Source organism: Zeus faber (genome assembly GCF_960531495.2).
Source record: "Zeus faber genome assembly, chromosome: 7".
Lineage (NCBI taxonomy): Eukaryota > Metazoa > Chordata > Actinopteri > Zeiformes > Zeidae > Zeus > Zeus faber.
In genome coordinates, this window is record NC_137203.1 from 27,918,353 (window position 1) to 27,942,204 (window position 23,852).

Sequence of the window (23,852 nt, forward strand, 5' to 3'; positions counted from 1 at the left end):
TCCATCGAACGCAACTTACCGGTCAGATTCGACCTCGGAAAGATCAGAGACTGCTACCAAAAGCCCGACGAACCAGTCACTGATTTTTCTCATCGCACGATGGACGTTTGCACGTCCTTCTCAGGACACGTTCATCCTCCTACATTCGATGGTAGTGAGGAATCCGCGTTCAAGACCATCCTCAAAATGGCCTTCTGCGACGGGCTCCGACCGCTGTTCCTGAGACGACTCACGGACAGTTTGATAGGCGGGTGGAGAGATAACCGACTGCCAGACATCCTGCGTCATGCCAAACACGCAGAGACGAAAGAAAAGGAGGGAGAGAAAAAGGCCAAAGACAGACACGAGTTGGCCTCCCTCCATGCCCACCTCGCCTTGGCATCGCTGAGCACCCCACCTTTCCAGGTACAAGGACGAGGCAGAGGACGACAGCGCGAACAGAGCTTCGGACGGGAACGCGACCAAAGCTACCGAGGACGTGAAGGCCCACTCCCGGCTTGGAGAACACCAAACGATGACGACCGCGACCGCTGCTTTAATTGCGGAAAAACCGGACATTGGTCCAGGGAATGCCCTGAACCACGTCGACGCCAACGGCGCTACCCCAACCCCAACCAGCACGCCCAGTCGGCCCCGTTCGGATCTGACTGATCTCCTGCCGTCACGACGGATGAGGTGTCCACGGGGGGTAACGTACAGACACACACACCGCACCTACACTTGCTCCATGCAATGAAGACGCACTTGACACTGATACACTGCCTGCTTTGCGTCAGAAAATTGCATTATTAGAAAACTCCCCCTCCGATCCGGTGAGCACATATGCCATCTGTGATTCCTCAGCTTATCAGAAAATGCCTACCATAACGTACATAATAAATGATAAACCTCTCACCTTTCTATTGGACTCGGGCGCCACTCATTCTGTTATTCAAAGCAAGGAGATATGTTTAAAATTAAGCGGCCGCTCCTCATGGTCTACCAAAGCACTCTTTTTTGATATCTGCTTTGTGCCCTATTAACCTAGCGGATAGGGAACTAATGTGTTTGCTCGGCATCTCCATCACCTCCACAGCCAAAGGGCCGAGGGTTGTGGCGACGCCGACAGATCACACACGTCTGCCTCGACGCGATCCCTCCGCTGTACGCCTACCAATGGTGGATGGGTGCCACCGCTGGCAGCGGACTGTCACGCGCCGCGGCACCATTTGTTAATCCTGATTCTGATCACATGTCCGCCGAAGATCTCCACTGTACCTCGCACATACACCACGGACCAGACAAAACACACGAGGACGAGTTTAATCGTCAACAAACTGACCGCCTCGTCGCATCTGATATCTTTTTCGTCGTCGTTGTTTACCGTCCCTGATTCGGCCCCGCATGTCTCTATTTCCAAATCTCCACATGAAACACGGCAACACCTGGGCGCCTTTACGCGCTGTTGCGTTTACGCCTGTGACTGGAGGCCAAACGTCACACACCCGCAGTGTCTTTTCTCCTACGGCAAATGCATTTAAACTACCATTCGTCGCGCTGCTCTCCGCTCTACCAACCGCTCTTTTCTCTGTCCCAGTTCACCCAGACCCCCAGTTTTGGTTCGCCTTCCATTTCGCTGGAAAACGCTACACCTGGAAGCGTCTCTGCCAGGGCTTATCTTGCAGCCCCACCCTCTTCTGTGAGGCCCTCGCCCGCAGCCTTACCCCTCTCGTCCTTTCCGAGGGAACGGCCCTCCTGCAGTATGTGGACGACCTTCTCGTCGCCGCTGCCACGAAGGCCCAGTGCTCACACTCCTGCAGCACCTCTCATCTGAGGGTCATAAGGTTTCTCTAAACAAACTTCAGTTTGTCTCCCAGAAGGTGGTCTTCCTTGGTCACGTCATCACCCCTCAGGGGGAAACTTTGTCCCCCGCTAGAATTCAGGCCATCATTGACGTCCCCAGACCATATAACTAAAAGCAAATGCTCTCTTTTCTCGGCATGTGTTCTTACTGCCGCCATTTCATCCCTAATTTTTCAGCCCTCGATCGCCCCCTCAGGGAAATCACCCTGTCCCACAGCCTTACGGCCTCTTCTCCACTAACATGGATCGAGGACGCCGACGCCGCCTTCAGGGCCCTTAAGGTGGCCCTCCAGACGTCTCCAACCTTGGGGATTCCAGATCCCCTTCGGCCCTTTGTCTAATTCGTGGACGAACGCCAGGACAGCATGACCTCTGTCCTTTTACAAAAACATGGCAACGCCCTCAGGCCTGTGGGCTTTTTCTCATGTTTATGAGATCCGGTGGCTCGTGGCCTTGCTCCTTGCCTGCACACTGTCGCGGCCTGCCAAAAGGCCGTCCTGGCCACACGCGACTTTGTGGGTTTCGCACCACTCACCCTTTTTGTTCCCCATCCTGTCTCCAACATCTTACAGGAAAAAAAATCCTCCCATCTTTCAGCGGCACGTTGGCTCCGCTACCACACAGTACTCTTAGGGCTTCCACATGTCACAGTGCGCCGCTGTACCACCCTCAACCCTGCCACATTACTACCTCTCCCTGACGACGGCACGCCACACTCCTGTTCCACCGAACTCAACCTCATCTGTACACCCCGCCCAGATCTCACTGATGTTCCGCTGACTCACTCGGATTTTGTTTTCTATGTAGATGGATCCGCTTTCCGCCACCCCGACACCGGCCGCTCTCACAGACGACCATTCTGTTGTCCTTTCCTCCCCCCTCCCTTCTAATTTTTCAGCACAAACAGCAGAGCTCGTCGCCCTTACCGACGCGTGCAAATTGGCCGAAGGCCGTTCAGCGCCCAACACAGACGGTTTTTGAAGTCCGACTGCAAGCCCATCCTGCACCACCATAAAGTGGCAGCGCCGCACACACCTCCAACACAGACCCCACCTCCCTAGGCAACGCCCGCGGCGACGCAGCCGCCAAGGCCGCAGCACGCAGGCCCCTCCCTCATTCCACCTCCCTCTACTCATCCCCCCTCCCCCCACACCCCCCTCCCTCACTGACCTCCTCTCCCTCTTTTCCCCAGACGAACGCAGGCTTTGGTCCAGCTGTGGGGCCACCCTCCACGACGGCGTTTGGATGGGCCCCGACGACAAACCCTGCCTGCCCAGACGCCTGTTCCCCTGTTTCGCTAAGTTGTCATATGGTTTGGACCATGTGCAAAAGAAGGGATGTGCACGGCTGTACAAACACATTGGTTCACAAAAGGCTTTTCCACATTTGCAGCCACATATTGCAACAAGTGTGTAATTTGCGCCCAACACAACCCTGGCAGGCCAACGGGCCTCACACACCCCGCCGCACACCCAACCCCAACGCGCCCGTTCCAACAAGTAATGATGGACTTTGTCGAACTTACAACGTGCAGAAACAAAAAATACTGTCTAGTCATGGTTGACATGTTTTCCAAATGGGTGGAAGCTTTCCCCGCCAAACATGCCACGGCGTCAACAGTGGCGAAAGCCTTACAGACAGATATAATTCCCAGATGGGGAATCCCAGAAAAACTGTCATCCGACAATGGCAGCCATTTTGTAAACAGCGTCCTCACCTAGTTGTCGACGCATTTACAACTCGATTTAAGAACACACTGTAGCTACCACCGGCAATCCGGGGGTGCTGAGGAACGCGGAAACGGGTTGCTGAAAAACAAACTGGCTAAATGCTGCAGCGAAACAAACCTCAACTGGGTAGATGCGCTGCCCATCGTGCTGATGTATATGAGAATGCGAGTGCGCCCGCGAAATAGCCTTTCCCCTTTCAAGGTCCTTTTGCAGCCCCTCCCAATGTGGGACTGGGACCTCCAGGCCCACCAATGGACACCAACCTCTGCGAAGACACGCTGGTAAGATATTGTGTTTCCTTAACCAAATCTCTTTCTGAAATCAGACAACAGGTAGGCTCTACCCTACCCCAAGGCGCCACCGGGCCCCTGCACAACATTCGACCGGGCAACTTCGTGCTGATAGAGAATCACCGCCGGAAGTCCTGGAAACACCAGAGCTGGTTGGGCCCATACCAGGTCCTCCTCACCACCCACACGGCGATAAAAGTCCAGGAGAGAGCAATGTGGGTGCACGCCAGTCACTGCAAGACCATCAGCCTCCAACCACAGTCTGAAATCACCACGCCCAGTAACATCCAGCAAGGAGGGTCACACACAACTCCCATCCCCTAAAAACCACTGTTACGAACACTGTTAGCTGCATGGTGACGCGTGCTGGCAACCGTCCACCTTAGGTCATAGACGAACGCATCCATAGGTCATAGATGAACGACGCTGACCACGACACACCACACTACCTCAAGGCAGCAGAAGTAGACGACACCATGGAGCGCCATCCACCCTGGCACCCGTTCGGACTCCCCGGCCTCTGCGGCTTGCGCGGCACGCTAACCATTTAGTTTATAATCACTGTAATAATAGTTGCACCTTGGATCTGGTATGCAATCTCACGCTACAATGACCACCAACCCTGACACAAATGTCACCCCCTCGGTCTGCCCAATTCGCGTTAAGCACGCCATTTATTCGGGTAACGGACAAACTAGATAGGTCACAGGCGTCACAGAGCCTGGCGCGCGAAACGTTACTTTCTCTGCATCGACCGACACTACCCTCGCTGGCGCCATTGTTAACCCCTGCGATTACTTTCCCCATTCATGTTATGACGACGGACTCGCCCTGGGCGGGACGACAATATATATATGTTATACGTCGGTTTCTAACCCTGGAAATGTTCCCCGTCCAGGCAATTGGGGCCCCTGTACAAACTGGGCTCAGGCTGTGTGGAATACAGACCATATCCCCTGGGGGTATACTTTACCCCAAGACCAGTCTGACCTGACCAACCAACTAAAGGTCCAAAAACTCTAATCTTAACGCCACGGTCATGATTAGCCTGTCCAGACCCCAGGTAAACGACTCCGGTTTCTTCGTCATATGCGCCTACGTTTCAGGCACCGATCCATGCGGTTATTTTTGGTTGGAAGTTCAACCCCCGCCCACCGTCACCACCGCCTTTAAATCTGTCCATTATGTGAATCTGGGCCTTATGGAGTATGTCCCACCCGTGTCCCCAGATAACGAAGAGCTGGGAATGAACCTCTGGTGGCGCCTAATGCGCTCTTGGACTGAGGCCGCAGAAGTTAATAACTCCTGCTACGCCTGCACCCTTTTTCCCCATACAGCGACAGGGGCACTCCCAGTCCGCCCCGTTCCCCTAACTTCTGATGAATGGTATTGCACCCTCCTTTCACTCACCGATCCCGTAGAGGGCCCAAATAGGTGGTGGCTCGCTAGGCTTATCTACCTTCCCCGTGTTCCCGGTACTCTAATCAGGCGTTACGTGCCCACAATGGCACCACATTCCACTCCCAAGCTGGCGTACTCCTTGAGCCAGTTGCTACCGTTGACCCCACCTTCCTTTTGAGTCTACGTCACGCTCTCTGCGTTTCACAACATTGACACCCCACTCGTGTATATCTCGGCAACACCACAGGCTGTGCGGTTACCTATGATAACAACTGTGGCCTTCCGCTCATTCATAATGTCTCGTCCTGTCTCTCGTTCGCCAACTCCTCACACGGCATCAACTCCTCCTATCTCTTCCGTAACGTTTCCGGGAGCGATAATGTCACCTCTACCATGTTGTTCTGGCCCACCGATTGCGGTGCTGGCACGGGTCACGACGCCTTGTGGCTTTGCGGCCCTCACCTACATCAGTTCCTTCCCCAGTCTTGGTCCAGCGTTTGCGCCCTCGTTAAACTACGTCCCGCCGTTACCATACTGGATAAATTACTACATACCACGCATTATTATCACCATTATCGCGATCCCGCCACCAATGGCCACCATATCGCCAGACGAGAACTCACGTCAGGCGCTGTAAAATACTTCCGGAGTCCTCCCCTGGTGGGGTGCGGTCAATAACGCCCACAGTATCGACGCTCTCGACATGCGTCTAGAGAACCTCACCGCACTTGTCACTGACGGCTTCCCCGCTCTCACTCCCTTTATGACAGCCACACGTAATATGTTACTACAACACCAAGCCACCCACCAGTCCCACCCCAAGGGGTGGGACTGGTGGTCCTGGCTCACAGACGGCGGCTGGCGTCTGTGGCTCCTTCGTGCCGGTGCCATTGTCGTGGTGGGCTTGGGCCTCCTTTTGGTTTTATCATGTTGTATTGTTCCCCTCGCTCGCGCGGCCATCACCAAACTCATTTCTTCCGCTTTCATCTGTTACTCTGCCATTCCCCAGATGGATGCCCCCTCCCTCGACGATCCCTTTCCCTTATCCCTCGACTTCGACTCAGATGATGAAATTTCCACAGCTTGTTAGGGACCTCTGTCCTTCTTCCCTGTATGATGGGTTCTCTTAAACCTTCGGGTGTGAGTCCCTGGATGTTCTCGGGTTCGCCTACGGAGGTTTTCTATATTCGATTGTCTGCGTATTTTTTGAGTGCTAATTCTTTGCTGTTTCTGTTTATTTAGAATTAAAAGATTATCTGCTTATGTTTATTTAGAATTGATAGAATTACTGTTATTTAGACATAATAGAATGATAGATAGAATATTTTGCTGTTTTCACCTATTCTTAAGTGCGTTCATATTTTTCTGTTTTTTAGATGATTTTCTTTTGTACTGTTGTTTAAATATAAACAAAATGAGGGATATGTGTAGGCAAATTCCTCCTTTTCCTCTTCTACAATAACATGTTTGTCAAGCACTATCTGGACAGCATGCACCCTAGGCAAGGACGCACTATTCCCATAACAAGGAACACCTGTGACCCACTAGCAGAACACACAAAGGCCCATAGTCAAAGGCAAATCCTTACAAGGACTTCAAGGTCATCAACAGACAAGGCAGTCCATCACCCCACCCCAACTGTCTTGCACATCGCACCACATACTGTATATACACATGTACTTCCCGTATCCAGCAGGACGGGTGAGCTCGACTACAGGCTGCGTTCTGCCATTCGCTCTCTCCCTCTCCTCTCTTTACAAAGACTAACTCTGTTCTTCTAAAATAAATATACACACAACGACGAATTTGTTCACGATCCTTTATTCCAGAAATTACCACGGCAATACATAGTCTATTCCTTTGATTTCTATTTTGTATTCCTACTTTGAATATTACCTTTTTTTTTTTTTTACTCTTATTTTACTCTATTTAATAATTGAATTGTGTTTTAGGAATCAGTTTGTTTAGTTAGTTAGTTAGTTAGTTTGTTAGTTAATTAGTGAGCAATTGTGCCTTAGTATTTATTGTGCATAATCTCTGGGTGTGTTGCAATGTCATTTCATTGCATATATGTATGCTCATATGTATATGTATATGACAAATAAACAATTTGAATCTTTCTGTCCCCAGAGTCAAAGCCAAACATGGAAAAGCAGTGTTCAGTTTTTATGCACCGCATATCTGCAACCAACTCCCAGAAAACTGCAGGTCTGCTTCAATTCTCACCTATTTCAAACAAGGCTGAAGACTTTTGTTTGCCGTTGCTTTTTACTAAACCAAAAATACATTTCTTGCACTGAACTGTCACTTTTATGACTTTATTTTATGCATTATATTTCTTAACTTTATAATACGTCCTGCTTTTTACAATGGGTTTATTTTGAACTTTGTCTTGATGCTTCTGATATTTAATTTAAAAGCACTTTGAAATGCCTTGCTGTTGAAATGTGTATACTAGTGGCTTTGTGTGCACTGTATTATAACAGCGCTAGCCTATCTGAAACCGTGATACCAGATAACTGAAAGATCTCCAGACCGGTTCTCCAGGGCAAGGGCTACCTTGACAAGATAAAAGGCTATTCGTAGAATAGGCAAAATAATTGTTAACAAAAGGGTTAAACAAAGGAGAGGAGCCCTGACATATGTCTATCTGCCCCTGTGGTAATTCCAGCTGGTCCACTCTCTAAAATAAACGGGTGTTTACAACAGCCTGTCTTCTGTGTCTCTGTGCTAGAGGGCCCTGAAAACACCACTTGGATGGCGTGTGGTAGGCAAAACTCCCACAGTGCCACCTGTACAGCAGCACACAGTGCACCGTGGCCCGGGCCGGAGCACCAGGTCTCACTGGGGGGCTGTGCGGGGTGTTAAAACAATCGCTAGGGGCTGGGGGCATGGAGAAAGTGTCCCCATTACGCACAGTTTCGTTCCATACCTACTTGTTTGGTTCCATGAGGAGACTTAAAATAAAAACATACTGTTCTGGCACGCCGATTGCGGGCAACCCATCCCTGCAGCACGCAAAGTCGCTACTGTCGCTACCCCGATCGCCCCCTCTCCGCGCCTTCCCCTTTCCCCAGGGATGGCACGCTAGGCGGCCCCTGTCTGACCTATAGGAAGAGAAAGGACCGCCCTGGACAGCCCTATTGGAAAGATTGTGTAACATAAAAAATAAAAAAAATAAAAAAGTTTTTTTTTTTTTTTTTTTTTTTTTTTAAATCGCACACTTTGCGATTTGAAAATTGCATTCTGTTAAATTGCAATGTCTGTTTGAATTTGATCAATTATTCAGCCGTAGTGGAAATTTTCACACTGAAAAATAAGCTGAATACGCTGTCACCATCGGATTCATGACGTGCGCTTACCAGCCACATTTGTTCTTAAACACTTGCGTATGTTGATAAATCTGAACCATTCTAAATTGACAGGAACTTTGTGATTCCAGCACAGTGGTAAATAAAGAGAAGCGTGGTGCTTGTAGCCAGGAAACCGGTGGAAGACTGTACAGAAAAATACTGTTGTACGCTTATTTACCACATTGAAACTATATAGCAAAGCCATAATCGCACATTGCTAAATAAGATATCGCACACAATGCATCTTCAGTTCTCAGGATTTGAACACGTCTAGAACATAAGGTTTTTAGAATACGACCTCAAGGCCTGCAAAGCATTCAAACAGGAGATCGCCACACAGCTGCACGCTGATAGTATAAGCCAGGCTGAAACATCCCAACAAGGTCACGATGCTTGTTTGTACCACAGTATAAAGAGTATAAAGAGTATAAAGTTTGTTACATATACAAACCCCAATCCTGCTGAAGCAGCATATTTCAGCCTGTCTTGCTGAAATAAGCAGGGACGCCCCTGAAAAAGACGTTGCTTGGACGGCAGCATACAGTATGTTGCTACAAAACCCGTATGTGTCTTTCAGCATTAATGGTGCCTTCGCAGATGTGCAAGTTACCCATGCCATGGGCACTAACACACCCCCATACAATCACAGATGCTGGCTATTGAACTTTACGCTGATAACAATCTGGATGGTCCTTTTCCTCTTTGGCCCGGAGGTATTATGGACTGTAGATGATGAAATCCCTACATTTCTTGCAATTATACGTTGAGAAACGTTGTTCTTAAACTGTTGGACTATTTGCTCATGCAGTGTTCCTGTCTTTTGTTGCCCCTGTCCCAGTTTTTTTGGAACGTGTTGCAGGCATCAAACTCAAAATGAGTGAATATTTGCAAAAAGAAAAAAAAAAAAAAGTTTATCAGTTTGAACATTAAATATCTTGTCTTTGTACTGTATTCAATTGAATATGGGTTGAAAAGGATTTGCAAATCATTGTATTCTGTTTTTATTTACATTTTACACAACGTCCCAACTTCATTGTAATTGGGTTTTGTATAGTTCTAGAATGAATAAATTTAGAACTAATAATAAAATAAGGGCTCCTCCTGCCAGTGGAAACCAGGTGACCAGGTATTGATCACTCTCAGTTAACAGATCCTGGCGATCGCTAAAGATGCTCATCCAGCAATATCCATAAATATACCATAAAGTGAAATATGCCATTGTAACACACGTTGGAGATTAATATGGATCCTTTATATCCTGCGTGTGTAAAGTTAACTAACTGTACACACAAGAAATTGTAAAAATTAAAATAAAAACAAATATGCAGAGAAGAGAAATAGGTGCCGAATTATTATTATTAAATATATTTTTATATTCAATACGGTATAATATTGAATATTCAATCCTTTTTATTTTATTTTTTTTACAAATTGTCATTCTAATATGCCGTTGACATTTAGGGTGCTTGGGTGCTTTCACATCTACCCTTTTTGGTCCGTTTTAATTGAACCATGGTGCGTTTACCCTCTTGGTGAGCTTCGTTTGGAGAGGTGAGAAAACGCATTCAAACTCTGGTACAGACCAAACAGTCGAACCATGATCCTCTCGAAAAGATGGGACTCGGTCCCCTTCCAAGTGAACCACAGTAAGGTTTGTTACATGTGAGAATGCAATCTGACTTAATATAGGACCTAATATGGGAAGGAAACCAAAATACAGTGCATTGTGGGTTGAAAACGGATATTGACACTTGTGTTTCCACTGTTCTTATTTGGTTGGAACTACGCTGGGGCGATCGTGCAAAATTAAATAGGAAACAAAGAAAAATAAATAGATCTAAAATAAAAAGACAGGCACGGTAACCGGCGCGCACTGCTGTCTCGATGAGAAACAAAAAAACTCTGCTCTAATATTCTGAGTTAGGTTTACGTTCTTAATTTTCCATACAAGTAAGAAACGAAGGAAACAAAATGAATCTAATTCTTTATCTATGAGATTATATTATATATTGCTATATTATAATCACAAGATTTGCATATTGAGCGGCAGGTACGGGGGGTGGGGGGGGGTCATAGTGGCATAAGGCTTCATGTTAAAATGGAGGTATATGCCACTACATAAGTTGAAAACTGATGTGGTTTTCACACGCTACTGGAGACTGCAGTTTTTTTGTGAATGAAAAGCAAGTGCCTGTACGGACACACGGGACTCCACCCGCGGAACAGACCGGCAGTTGTGAGTAAAGATCCCAGACATTGGACAATGGATGTGTGAACGCACGGCTACATCATTGAGTATAAAGACTGTGAAAAAGACGCGCTCGATCTGAGGTACTGTACTGAGTTGAACAGCTGTCTATGCCATTTTAATTTCCAGTTTTGCGGACTTTTGGAGTGCTGCTTGTGTTATTGCTTTTTAGTGTTGCGATTCATGCTGTTACAATGAAACATGACAGCAAATTGCGCGCAGCAGAGCCTAAACGGTGACGTCACCGTTGATCGGATGAATTTTCCACAGGAAATTGTCCGTTCAACAGGTGAATCTGAGTGTCTGAGTGCATGTTATTTGTTTACAAATTTTGGTTCGCCTAACACAGGAGCCTGTGAACACTAACCGGACCACATGAAAAATGCAACAATGTAGCAACTTTCGCAAAGCTACAATCTCCTTTTCGTCTTCCTATGAGAACAATGATTAACTGACAGGAAACGCATAGAATCTCCATATATTACATCACCATATATTAGGGGTTTGGATTCAACATGAACATTCGATTTCAAACTTCGAAATCACAAGCAGGTTTGCAATTCTCCCCGTATGTTTGTGGGAAATATTGTCCAACATGGATCTTGACCACCAAGACAAAATAAATGATCTCTAATGTAACGATATCTGGAAATAAATTGGGTGGTAACCGAAGCTCGAGCCGCAGGAGCCGGAGTTCGCAGCTTGTGCGTTCTCATTATTTAGATAAAAAGTGTGCTCCAATTCAATGAAACATGATATATTTGACTATATGTCCACTTGAGAGGGCAAAACAGACGAGAGTACTGGCAGCTTGTGAGAAGTGAAGAAGATGCAAACTATACAGTTCACTGGCCATGGTAGTAGTGCACGTTTTAAGAAAACTAAAATACAAAATACTTTGACAATGTAAACACAAACACTTATTGAGTATAACTCATCAAGTTTTAAATGGAAGCACGGGTGAACACTAGCTCACATGCGCCTAGAAGAGTCATCACGCTTTAGAATTTTAAACTGAAGTGGGCTTGGCAAAATCGAATCACACGTAATTTGTTATCACAAATGTCCAACATTTCAAAACATGACCTGAGTAATGAATTGCGTTTTACATTTTGCCAGTCTACCAACTTAATCAAGCAGCTTATTTATTTTACTTAAGGCAGATCTAAATGCTGGCCCTGTGTTTGAGAATGCGTAAAGTTAAATATACATTATCACTATTTGGGATCTATTTATGACCGTGAGATTGAAATATTTCAATGTATAAATAGTATTGCAGTGTGTTTTGACATTTGATCATGACCCCTGTAACATGACACTTTTGATTCGTCAGGTTCTTGCCATTACACAACCAAATTCTTCCGGGCCACTTCATTACCACAAACACATACACTGTATTTATTGACGCATTTCTACTTTCGATCTTTCCGATGGCTGTTAAGTGACTGCGATCTGAGGAGATCTAGAAGTGCCTCATTTTGACTATGGCGTCTTGTACCAAGTTGTCTGGGATGAGGCGGTCCGGAGTGTGACGCAATCTCCTGGAGACGAGCGATGAAAGATTCGAGTCATTTTCCAGATTCGGGTTCTCGCCGTGACTCGGTTAAAAAAAAAAAAAAAAGAGTCGTTCGATGTTCCCACTATTGGTTGGTTGGATCCCGTTGGCATAATGATGGCGACGGGGGCGACTTCCGCTGAACGATAAACGGGAGTGAGAAGTGTCGCTCGGCCCTGCCTTGTCTCACGGGAACCATTCAACTGTCAAACTTAACCATCAAGGCGGGACAATGCAAATGATAGACCCCCCCCCCCAGAGAACAACTCTGACTAATTCTTTCAGAAGAACGTCGTCGGGCAGACGCATGTACAGTGTGAATGAAGTTCAGTTTATGAGCAGATTCCCTGTTGGATGGAGTAACTCCCGACGCCCGGTCATTTAAAATGATTCGTTCGCCAAGAACGGATCGTTTTCGAGACCCGCGTCCCTACCGGAGACCTTGAAACGAGCCGGAGGCTTTACACGTGTCGTGATGTTAGCCTTTAAAGCGCAACAGTCCGGCCGCCTAAACTGAGTACACACTCAGATGAGGCGGAGTATCATATTAACACACATGAAACGCATTTACAGTGGCCAAATCTGACGTATTATAGAAAAACTCACTTTTTGTACTTGGTCATGATGAAGTTCCGTGAAGTAGTACGCCAGCAGATGAGACGCTATCATGGTCGATGGAATAGTGTCAGTCTACTTGTGTCTTATCTAAAAGTATCTCACAGCTTATTCCTTTTCTTTTTGGGGGGGGGGGGGGTGTTTGGAGTGTCGATCTTGCGACGATGGAGCCAACTTGTCGAGCTCAAAAAACCCCCAAACCTAGCGCGGGCTTGCCGAGGACTTTCCTCCTTCCTCAAAGTAATTCGAGTTGGGTCGGTGACGTCATCGCGTGCCGCCGCGCTGCGATTGGCTGCCGAGGAGTTTCGGCTCGCGAGGCCCGCTGGAGGAAGGAGGAAGGTGGAGGACTGTAAAAATGGAGGAGGCGGAGGAGGGAGGGGTATTTCCACGATGATGGAGGAGAGGACTGAAAGCGCGAAAGAGGAAGCAGAGGTGCTGGCAAGATGAGGAGGAAGTGATGGCGATCCTTCCAGATCACCACACCACAGCACGACACTGCGCCTTTTGAATGACCTTTGTTGAACTGTTCTGTGGCGTCATTACCACATCGATAGATAGATAGATACATACATAGATAGATACATACATAGATAGATACATACATAGATAGATACATAGATACATAGATAATTGGAATCTATAGTCACATAACCACAGTAGCCTGTCAAACCAGTGAGGACCACTGGTAAATGTACCTTGGTGATGTCCCGTCTCGACTACTGCAACGCCCTCTTAACAGGCTTGCCGGCCTGTGCGGTGAAGCCACTACAGATGATACAGAATGCGGCGGCGCGACTGGTGTTCAACCAGCCAAAGAGGGCACATGTCACTCCTCTGCTCATCGAGCTCCACTGGTTACCTGTAGCCGCCCGCATCAAGTTCAAGTCTCTTATGCTGGCCTACAGAGTGATTGTTGGGAATGCTCCCGCCTACTTAAATGCTCTTGTAAGAGCACATGTTGCCCCCCGGATGCTGCGCTCGTCAAATGAGCGTCGCCTGGCTCTGCCGGCCATACAGCCACGGCAATCCAGGCTATTCTCATTTGTAGTTCCACGTTGGTGGAACGAGCTGCCAAAAATGACCAGAGCGGGGACCTCCCTCTCTGTCTTTAAGAAGCACCTGAAGACCCAGCTCTTCAGTGAGTACCTCCTGTCCTAACCTACAATTACTTAGCACCACCTTGCAGTATTTATTGTTACACGAATGTTGTTGTTACACTAATCTCTGTCGCAATGTAGCTTGAATGTTATTCTCCCTTGTAAGTCGCTTTGGATAAAAGCGTCTACTAAATGACTAAATGTAAATGTAAATGTAAATGTAAATCTATAAATATATAATGATGGCGTAATGACACTTGTGTCCAAAGAGTATCCATAGAACTTGCCTTGACAACAGAGCTATGGCTAGAGGGAACAAGTCTAGCAGGTTCCCCACGTCACTGTGCCCAGACCCCCACGCACGGAGCAGGAAAGGACACGCGGCAAGGCGAGGTCCCGGAACCTATTGACGTTGTAGTCCAGGGCGTTTCCAACTGGGGTCCGCCGCCTCCTAGGGGAGCTCAGAGGAATTGCAGATGGGCACAGCGAAACGAGTACAGTAGGTACGATACACAGTATGTTGGGGTTTTTCACATTACATACATACTTGTCTTTATTTAGTTCTTGGTAAGATAGATAGATAGATAGATAGATATTATTATTCCATTATTTACACGAAAAACAAAAACGTGGACAAAAACGTGTTTAAAAATGTTATAATAATAATAATTTTTAAAAAAAGTGTGTTTTGGGGATCGCTGATCTTGCCGATGTGGTCGTCGGTTTAAATGAAGATAAAAATGGAATTCTTATTTCTATACGTTTTTAACACCGCAGCGCTATCGTTTCAGAAAGACAATGGCGTAATATCGTTTCACATTATTTACAGTTTACGCGGGCAGGACCCTGGTGACGTCACGTCACGGCGTCCTGTAATTAGACGCTTGACACAGGTGTGTGACTGTTGTCGTTCTCATGTGTACAAGCACCGCACGGCCCCACGTTATATTTAAAGGTTCTCGTAAAGAATGTTAAAAATGAAGGTACCGGCGAAAGAAGTGATGGGGGATATCTTGATGCGCGTTAGAGGCGAGGCCGAGCTGCCGGTTTATGGAAACATTGCGAAATATAAACGGGGGAAGGACGGTGTGTACGTTGTGGCCGAGGACTTGAACGAAATAGTGAAAAAAAGGGAACTGGTCAATGCAAAAGAACGCCTCAGAGTGAGTGTGGGGTTTGCCAAGTCTTTTGGAAAAGCTCTAAACGGCCATTAAATTGTGAACTAGCGAACGTTAGAATGAACGCACATTCGGCTATTGTTTATTTTCAGTATTCACAACATAATGTGTGTCGCACACTGGCACTTTCCACGGTTTAGTGGGTGCGTCCGAGTCCTTCACTAACTTAGACAATGGAATCTGTTCGCTTGCCGTCACTGGCAAAATGTAGCCTTTTCTTTTTCCTTCTTCAATGAGTTTGTTGATATGGCTCTTTTTGAAAGGAGTTCATAGAAATCTGCTTTTTCTTGCATTTATTAAACCTCTGAGCAGATTTTTTTTTTTAGCTAGTGCGATATTATGGTGACGCAACACCTAAAAAAAATAACTCTTTATCTAATCGCGCCATTCTGCATCACCGGCCGGCAAATAATGACTTCTTTCTCCCCTCTAATCTGTAGATTAGGAACTTGAACACCATGTTCTCCCGTTTGAAGCGCATGGTGCCTCTAATGCGTCCCGACCACAAACCCAGCAAAGTAGACACTCTGAGAGCAGCCGCAGAGTACATTCGTCTGCTGGTGGAGGTCCTGCAGGATACGGAAAAGGTGAGTGTTGCGGTTAGGCTGCAAAACATGTGCCGCCGTGTTGGATTGAAGCCTAGCGGAACTAGGAGGCCACTCAGAATGCTTTCTCTGCAGGATGCTGATTGTGGCACCGATTTTCTAAAGAATGCAATCGGTTATGGTAACGCGGAAGCGATCTGTGGAGACCTGTGGAACGTGGATGACGTAAGTGGTGTTTTTTTAATTTTTATTTATTTTTTGCTTTTGAACAACATAATGGTCGCTCATAGGTTAAGGGAGGACGACTTGTCACACCAAATCACCAATGGGTCAACATACTTAATTGTCAGTGGGTCTTTATAGGACTTATAATCAACTCCACCTCTATCCCTTACCAGGCAATTGACACCATGTATGAAGTGGGCATCCCAGATGGGTTCACCATGACGATGCCTGTCGGCACAGTGGAACTGGGAGGAGAGGATGTTGACATGAACGGACTGGTGCTGCAACAATGTGTGATGCCCGCCTACCAGTTCATCATCCAAGTAGCACCCGATCAGACTATGGTAACTTTTGGGGGTAGATGGGGGTTGTTCATAGTCATCAAAGGAAAAGCCCTGGCCTGCATCTCTTCAACGCTAGAACATCCTTCATAAGTTAATTGTTTTCATCACAAATCAAATCCGCTTGATTCAGATAGGAAAGATATTTCCCCTCACACACTTAATGTCTCCCCTTGTTTTAGCTATAATGAGCTGCGTGCCCCTGCCCTTTTCCCTATACAGTGAACATGACACGATAGCAGTACGTCCCAAAATCCAACAACAATAAGCAATCAGAGTTTAAATGTCATCACAAATTGTACAGGAATTGGCTACAATTGGCAATCAGAGCTCGGTGTCTGTAAGGGTTTTTATTTAGTGCAACATGTGATCATGAGCCAGACACTAAGAAATCAAGCTTTTTCCTCAACTACAGTCAACTGATTGGGTTATTGAAGGTGAAGAGGGTTTGGGGCTATTATAAATAAAGATAACGGCGCAGTCTTGATTCTATTCGCCTGGCCCAAGTTACATTTGTGAGGACAGAGAAGGAGTATCAGCTCCATCTTTCCTCCAACAGTACTACCTGCATCAACCAGATTCCTGACCAGGTCTGCACAGGCTTTCAGTTAGGTTGAGAGTACAGCTCCCGTAGCCTTCATGTCGTCACATGCTCCTAGCAATCCCTTGAGCCAAATGTAGAACCAAAGATTAATTTACTACTTGAGGCCAAACCTTCTGTCCTTTTGGTTATAGAGCCGCTGAGTCAGTTTTATATTTTAAGCTCTGAAAAACCCATTTCTTTAAGTTGGTGTTCATCAAACTGCTTACTCTGCACGGCTTATTCCCACCATATCTAATGTCCTATGGCAGTTTTTGTCTGTTTGTTGTCTTATCGCTCAGTTGTTTTTTGTCTTTTTTTTTTTGTATAAACATTTTTAAGGCACTTTGGAATTCCGAATGGGACATTTTTAAGTGATTTACAGCTGTGACAATATCACCTTTCTATTCCACAGAATTCTCAACTGAGCCAAGTGGTTATGTGAAGAAAACTGTGAACTCTTGAAAGGTGGGCTGAACAAGTGCTCATCCAATCATTTTTTGCATAGCGCCTTGACGTTAATATATTCTCAATTATCAACATTTTCTGAGCATCAGGTGATGGGGAAACCTTAAGTGGACTGATTGCCATCCATGTCAACCTGTTTACTAGTTTAGACAATCATGGATACTGAGTTAAAAAAAAAATAATGTTTGACAGTTCTTGTACAATGCAATTGTGAATCACCGGATGAGCCTGATGTACAGCTTGATAAACGCAACAAACATATTCAAACGCAGCAGCTGGACCTGTAAACATTCTGTAAAAGTGGAGGAATATCGCCCCCGTGTGGTATGAAATGGCATGTTTTTGAAAATACATTGTAAATAAAATGTATAAATACATTTAAATCTTTTGAGACTAGCTCGAAAAAATAAATTACCTTGCATGAATGATTATTAATAGCTTTATCACGGCGGATGTGGCTTCACTTATATTGAATTTGTGTGTGTGTGTGTGTGTGTGTGTGTGTGGGGATGAGTAGCATCCTTGCCTCCCAGACATCACTGTTTTCACAGCTTATCAAATCCACACACTGACTCTGTCTCTTTTACCCCATTTACACCTGGCCTTAAAATGTGATCTGTATCTAGATATGTTTACACCTTGATGTACATACAAGCTTGCACCTTGATGTAGGCTATGTTGATGTGCTAAATATATATTCTGTTTATACAGGGGCATGCTGCTTTGAGGAAATGAAAGTTCAACAAGACTCGAATGTTATTATTTATTTTATTTATTTACATTTTATAAATTTTGGGTTGGCTAACTCTAAATGTATCTTTTATTTTACAAACTGTATCCCTGGAAGCCCCTAAAATAAACTTGGCACTGTCTCAAGGTTTTGACACATGGCTCTTTGTTTGCTGCTGGATAAACAAATATCTAGAACTCCTTAAGTTCAGAATAATAATCAATGAAATCAGTCAAAGTTTAAAGCATTTAAACCACTTTGGATGGTTCTAGGTTTTATATTCTCAATAACAGACATTATACATTAACATTCCATGTTAAGTTATATTACACTGAAAGTCTTGATTCCATTCAAAAGCACAATTTTTTTTTTCTAACTTCCTGCTTTATCCTCCTTCGCAGTCACTTATTTTCTCGAAATTATGCCTTCTTGCGGTTGATTTGTTTACTTGATCATTTGAGGTGGGAATATTTTTTTACCCGAGGTTTATTTTTATTTATATTTTTTTGTGAGTGTTCAGTCACATCAACAGTTTATTGACCACAGCAAAGTTCAGACTCCCTGCGGCTGCCGTTCAGCTCGAGCATTCTCACCGGGGAAGGCCGACCCTGCCACCAACAACGCGTAACGCATATCAAGGAGCACATCCATAACGCAAACACATTGAATGGCTGTTGTAGATATAATGCCACTTAAAGTATCAAACACTGGAATTTGAAAAAAAATTCTTACGGATTACCACTTTAATGTCTGTGTTACGCCCTTAACTGCCTCCTACATATCCTTGCTTTCTCTGCAACATTTGTGTGGATGTCTATTTACAATACCCTAATGGGGATTTTTATTTTTTTGCCAAGTGATATATTATCAGTGTGTGTGTGTGTGTGTTATTTTCAGTTGAAATGATCTAAGTGGAAAAATAAATAAATAACTAAAGCATTAGACCCACGCTCTCTGAACGCACATCCCCAGCTCCAACAGAGGGTGGTGCTATCGTCCAGCACACTCTGCTTTCAACCTTCACGTCGGCCTCGCAACTTGTCTTTATTGATAATATCACTAAATTGGGAGGCATGCAAGGGGGACCAAAGCACAGCAGAAGGGGTTTTCCAGTTTGACATTGAACCTGATCTCCATCTCTCACCGGTTCTCCTCTAGGCGCCACACGGACCGAGTCCCCGGGCCGTGGCCGTGGCGCGCACAGGCGTGGCAGTGGGCTGGTTCAGGATGCTCAGCGACGAAAGACATCGGGGTTCGTAGACCCGCCAGTATCCTCGGCAGCATCCGAGGCCTCTGGAAACACTCCGACGAAGAAAGCAGAGGAAACCAACCGGAAAACCATTCCATTTGATTCAGGGGACGGAGCTCGGGGAGTGGATCTGGCGTGCAGCTAAAGAGAAAAACAACAGGTACAGTAAAGCCGGTCCCGCTCAGTTGTTTTGCAGGAACGGTGATGAGTTAGAGCTGGTTTTTAATATGGCATCCCGACCTGAAGCGTGCATTGGGCTTTTTCCTCATTTCTTTTTTTTTTTTTATTTCGGGTGGTGGCTAATAGGCTTAGGTGAAATAAATACAATTTCATACATTTCCGTGCATCATCTTGCAGAAGGAGAAAAGCTCCCCTATAGCTCCCTGAAATGGGTTTGGCAGATCGACCCTCATCCGATGAAGCGTCCTGCAGACGTGTTTACGCCTTTTCTTTTTATTCTAGCGTGAGATGGACCACTCGGGAACCGATTGTTGTCACGGCTGCCATTTGCGGCTTTCTAAGATCACCGGTCATCGCGATGTTTTTGCAGTTATACTTACACACACACACACACACACGCACAATGTATATATACGTAATATAAAAGCCACGCGTGCTGTGTTGTAGGCCTGCTGGTGTTTGGTGCAGCTCCTCCACACTGCTGGTGCTGATGCTGCAGGGGGAGGGTTGCTAGGCAGCCATGACGAGGGATGCCTTAAAAACAACACCAAAATTATTATTATTATTATCAGAGGCATTTCATTGGATTAGTATTATATTGACTGCTGTAATCACAAGCAGGCTGCTGCCGATCTGACCTATATGACTTCCCGTAGGTGTGGAATTTTCCATGGCATGGGAGCTAGTGATGGGTGATACCAAAATCTTGTACTCTATACTGATACCGATATTTTATCTAACGATGTTACTGATACCGATCTTTTCTTAAATGGGAATATGATTTTTTAAATTATGAGGATAGGAATTACTTTTGAAATCCTTATTAATAATTGGTACGGGTCAGTCTCTATTTAAATAATCCAAATCACATGACACAAACTGGCCATTATAACAAATCTATTACAAAATATAAATACAATTAAATAAAATACATAACACAACGAAAACAACTCAAATAAATGTATTAATCTGCTAATAGGTGCAAACATAGGCCAGCATCTTACAGAAAATAAAAATAAATCTAAGTAAAATAAATACATAAAAATACAACAAAAGTATGCACGTTTGCACTTCCATTAAAAAACACAGGCCTATAACACCCTGTAATATTTCGGATATTAGCCAAGACACCCTGTGATCCCATACACACATGCTGTTGTAGATTTATAAGACTTGTTAGTTCTTAGTTGATATTAGTTGTGAACTGTGTGATTATGATTTTCTTATGTTAAACAGATGTTGAGTTTCAATCGTTCTGAAAGAGTTGCTCCGCTTTTTCGCCAAATTAGCTTTTTGTCTATCTTACCCAGATTCAGATGAGCACGTTGATACCAATTTCATCCCTGTGCGCCCAGGACCAAGATATTGACAGGCGGCGTGCTAACTGTGGTATCTCAATGCATGGCTGCAGGTGGAATCAGCTAGCCTAGCTCCGGTGAAATGAGAGACACGGGCGCAGTGGTAATCAGCTGTGAAGCATTGTTTCAAGTTAGTTGGGTGTTTGCCGGGTTTTGAACTGTAATGCCTCGGGCCAGAACATTACCGTCAACAAATTCAGCTGACTGACCTGGCAACCCCACCGCACCCAACGCGTTAAGTCTCACAGGTTCACAGCTGAAAATCACTGTGCTCAGGGGATGGATGATCAAACTGTTCTGAATGCAGAAGCATTTGAAACAACAGTGTTGTTATTATTTTATTATTATTTTTATTTTTCCTCGTCATAAAGACACAAGATGTAACCCTCCCTTACTGTAAGTAACTCACCTCTTGAGATACTGAAGCTGCATTTTCCTCATTTTAGGGGAGCTGGACTAGCAGATTCCCCCTGCAGCCAGGCATTGAGCTACCACAGTTAGCATGCGGCCTGTCGATATCTCGGTTATGGACACATAGGGATGAGAGTGGTATTGACCTTCCTGTCTGAAACTTGGTAAGATCGGTTAAAAACTGGAGTATCCCTTTAACACTTAAATCTATATAGGAACATGCCGGAATTCTGCATGGCAAAATATATGATAAATATAATGCTGACCTGTTAGAAAGGGGTTCCGTGCTTAGCATCAGCTGACTAGCCATTAGGGCATTAACGTAATGAAAATGGAGCCAGACAAAATCAATCTGGAGTTATTCGTGTAATTATATTCCACGGGCCTCTCTCTGGCTGGATGTTTAAAGCTCTCAGACGTGGAGAAAGACTGGACCGCTCTCCCAAAAGTGCGTGCATTTACATCGATCGATACAGACAAGCACCAGCGAGGGTAATGTGCTTTCACGTCAACTGTAAAAGCATGTCCCTTCAATTCCTACACACACACAGCAGGGAAAAGTAATGACAATAAGCAATGGCTTTAGGATTGTACCGAACACATTTACTGTACTCAAATATTGATTTCTTTGATTATTAGTCCTCTGAATATTAGGTTTTAGAACAGGTTGAGGAATGTGCAGGGTAACCGAGAGATTTTTACAAGCCAATGATTTTTTTTTTCTTTCCCACCCGGTTCCCTTTGGGCGTTTCATTCAGGACAGTGAGCCACTACCTTTGAAACCACTGCGTGGCTCTCTTCCAAATCGTCTACTCATCCCCTGCTCACCAGTTGGCAGAATCTCATGATGAGTCAGCAGAACAACAAAGATGCTTCGGATCAAACGGCATAGTGACGACCTTTATCCCAGAAACCATCATGAAACTGCATCCATCTTTGACAGACAGAGTTGAAAAATAGGTGTTTAAGGAAAAAAAAAGCTGATGGACGGAAACCTTAAGCCACGGTCCATGCCTAGTTGACCCTTGGGAGTAGTTCCCGACTGATTGTTCGTAACATCTGAATATCTTGGCGATATTGGCAATGGTTTGTGCGTTAACCAGAAAATCGGAATGATTAGTCCAGAACGTAGTATAGTCGGTAGGTAATTCAGTTCATATTTAAATGTTTCAGGAGTCTAATAAGGCTGAGAAATACAAAATATGACACGCATCCTCTCTGGGTCCTACAACCTCCAGGCGTGCAGGTTAGGCTTACCGGAAACCCTAATTCACCCCTAGGTGTGAACAATTTGCGTGGTATTCAGCAGCGTGTATCTGAAATAACTCAATCGCTGTTTTTTGTTTGGAGGATTCAAAATTAAATTGTCCTAGATAACATCCCACATTTTCTCGAAAATTTCACTCATTAATTCATTCTCCCCTGGTGATCCCTGGTGGGCTGTGGAGAGAAAGCTTAGAGGTCTACCAATGTCCACACAGGGGGTAGCATTAGGTGCATAATTAGCTTTTTGAGGTTCACCACGCAACGTAGGAACCCAGCTGCGGACGATGGAGGCCAAGGCAAGAATCAACCTCCCCTTTCTTTCTGAGTGTTCCTGGGAGACCCGGGTCAGGTGGCGGCGCAGCCCGGGAGAGAGAGGAGAGAGGAGAGACGGGAGAGGAGGTCTTGGGGCCGGCAGCCAGACAACTGTGTCTCCCACCAGTCATTATAGCCCTCCCAGGAGAGAGGGAGCGCTCTGTCTGCTGCCTCTCTATGCAGCTGGGCCCCGCTCTCTGTTCACATACACTCTCTCACACACACACACACACACACACACACACACACACACACACACACACACACACACACACACAGGATCAGCTGCTCTCCATGTCAGACAGAGAGAACGATCTACTGGATGGGAAAAACCTGGCCGGAGAATGGAATAATTGGGATTTTACTGGGGATAAATGACATAAGAAGTGATGATTCGGGTGATTCTGTTAAAATGAGATGACTATCAGTAAGAATAGAAGTATGGCGCTTTGAGAAGTGTAGTGATTTGAAGGAAGTTTTTAGACCTTTTAAGCCTTCCGATTCAGGCCGGTTCTGATTATTGTTGGGAACATTGACATGATGGCCGATGCATTTCTTTGATCTGGTCCTCGGGGCCATTTTGCGGTGTTACAAATGTAAAAGTTCTACTACTAGTAGAACTAGAACTAGAACAGTAATAGAATGTTTTACTTCTGTACCCATTGGCACTAACATCATCAAAAACCCCCTGAGCAGTGCCCAACCACTGCTTTTGGGACCTGGTCGAACATGTCAGATGTATTCATAGGGAAGAGATTTGGGATAGGCCCACTCAGGATACGTACACCGTACAAAAGGCTTTTAAAGTGATGTTGCGGTGACGATGGGATTCTCCAAGCTTTTTGGCAGGTGGAACATTTCCCAACTTGCGGTTCAGA

The 23,852-nt window shown here is 45.5% G+C and overlaps 2 protein-coding genes across 2 annotated transcripts in view; one reads left to right on the forward strand and one right to left on the reverse strand.

The window, feature by feature from the left end:
- Nucleotides 1-13,263, reverse strand: part of hk2 (hexokinase 2) — a 75,501-nt gene extending 62,238 nt beyond the window's left edge. The window contains exon 1 of the mRNA XM_080003566.1: nt 13,026-13,263. Within this exon, the coding sequence (XP_079859692.1) occupies nt 13,026-13,088 (63 nt within the window). The 5' untranslated portion in view covers nt 13,089-13,263. The remainder of the gene's footprint in view (nt 1-13,025) is intronic.
- Nucleotides 13,264-15,108: 1,845 nt separating this feature from the next.
- Nucleotides 15,109-19,458, forward strand: figla (folliculogenesis specific bHLH transcription factor; the record flags this gene model as incomplete). The annotated part of the gene is made up of 5 exons (XM_080004309.1): nt 15,109-15,294; nt 15,750-15,896; nt 15,990-16,079; nt 16,253-16,423; nt 19,357-19,458. 5 exons carry the CDS (start codon nt 15,109-15,111, stop codon nt 19,456-19,458), a joined length of 696 nt encoding a protein of 231 aa, XP_079860435.1.
- Between the last annotated feature and the right edge of the window lie 4,394 nt (nt 19,459-23,852).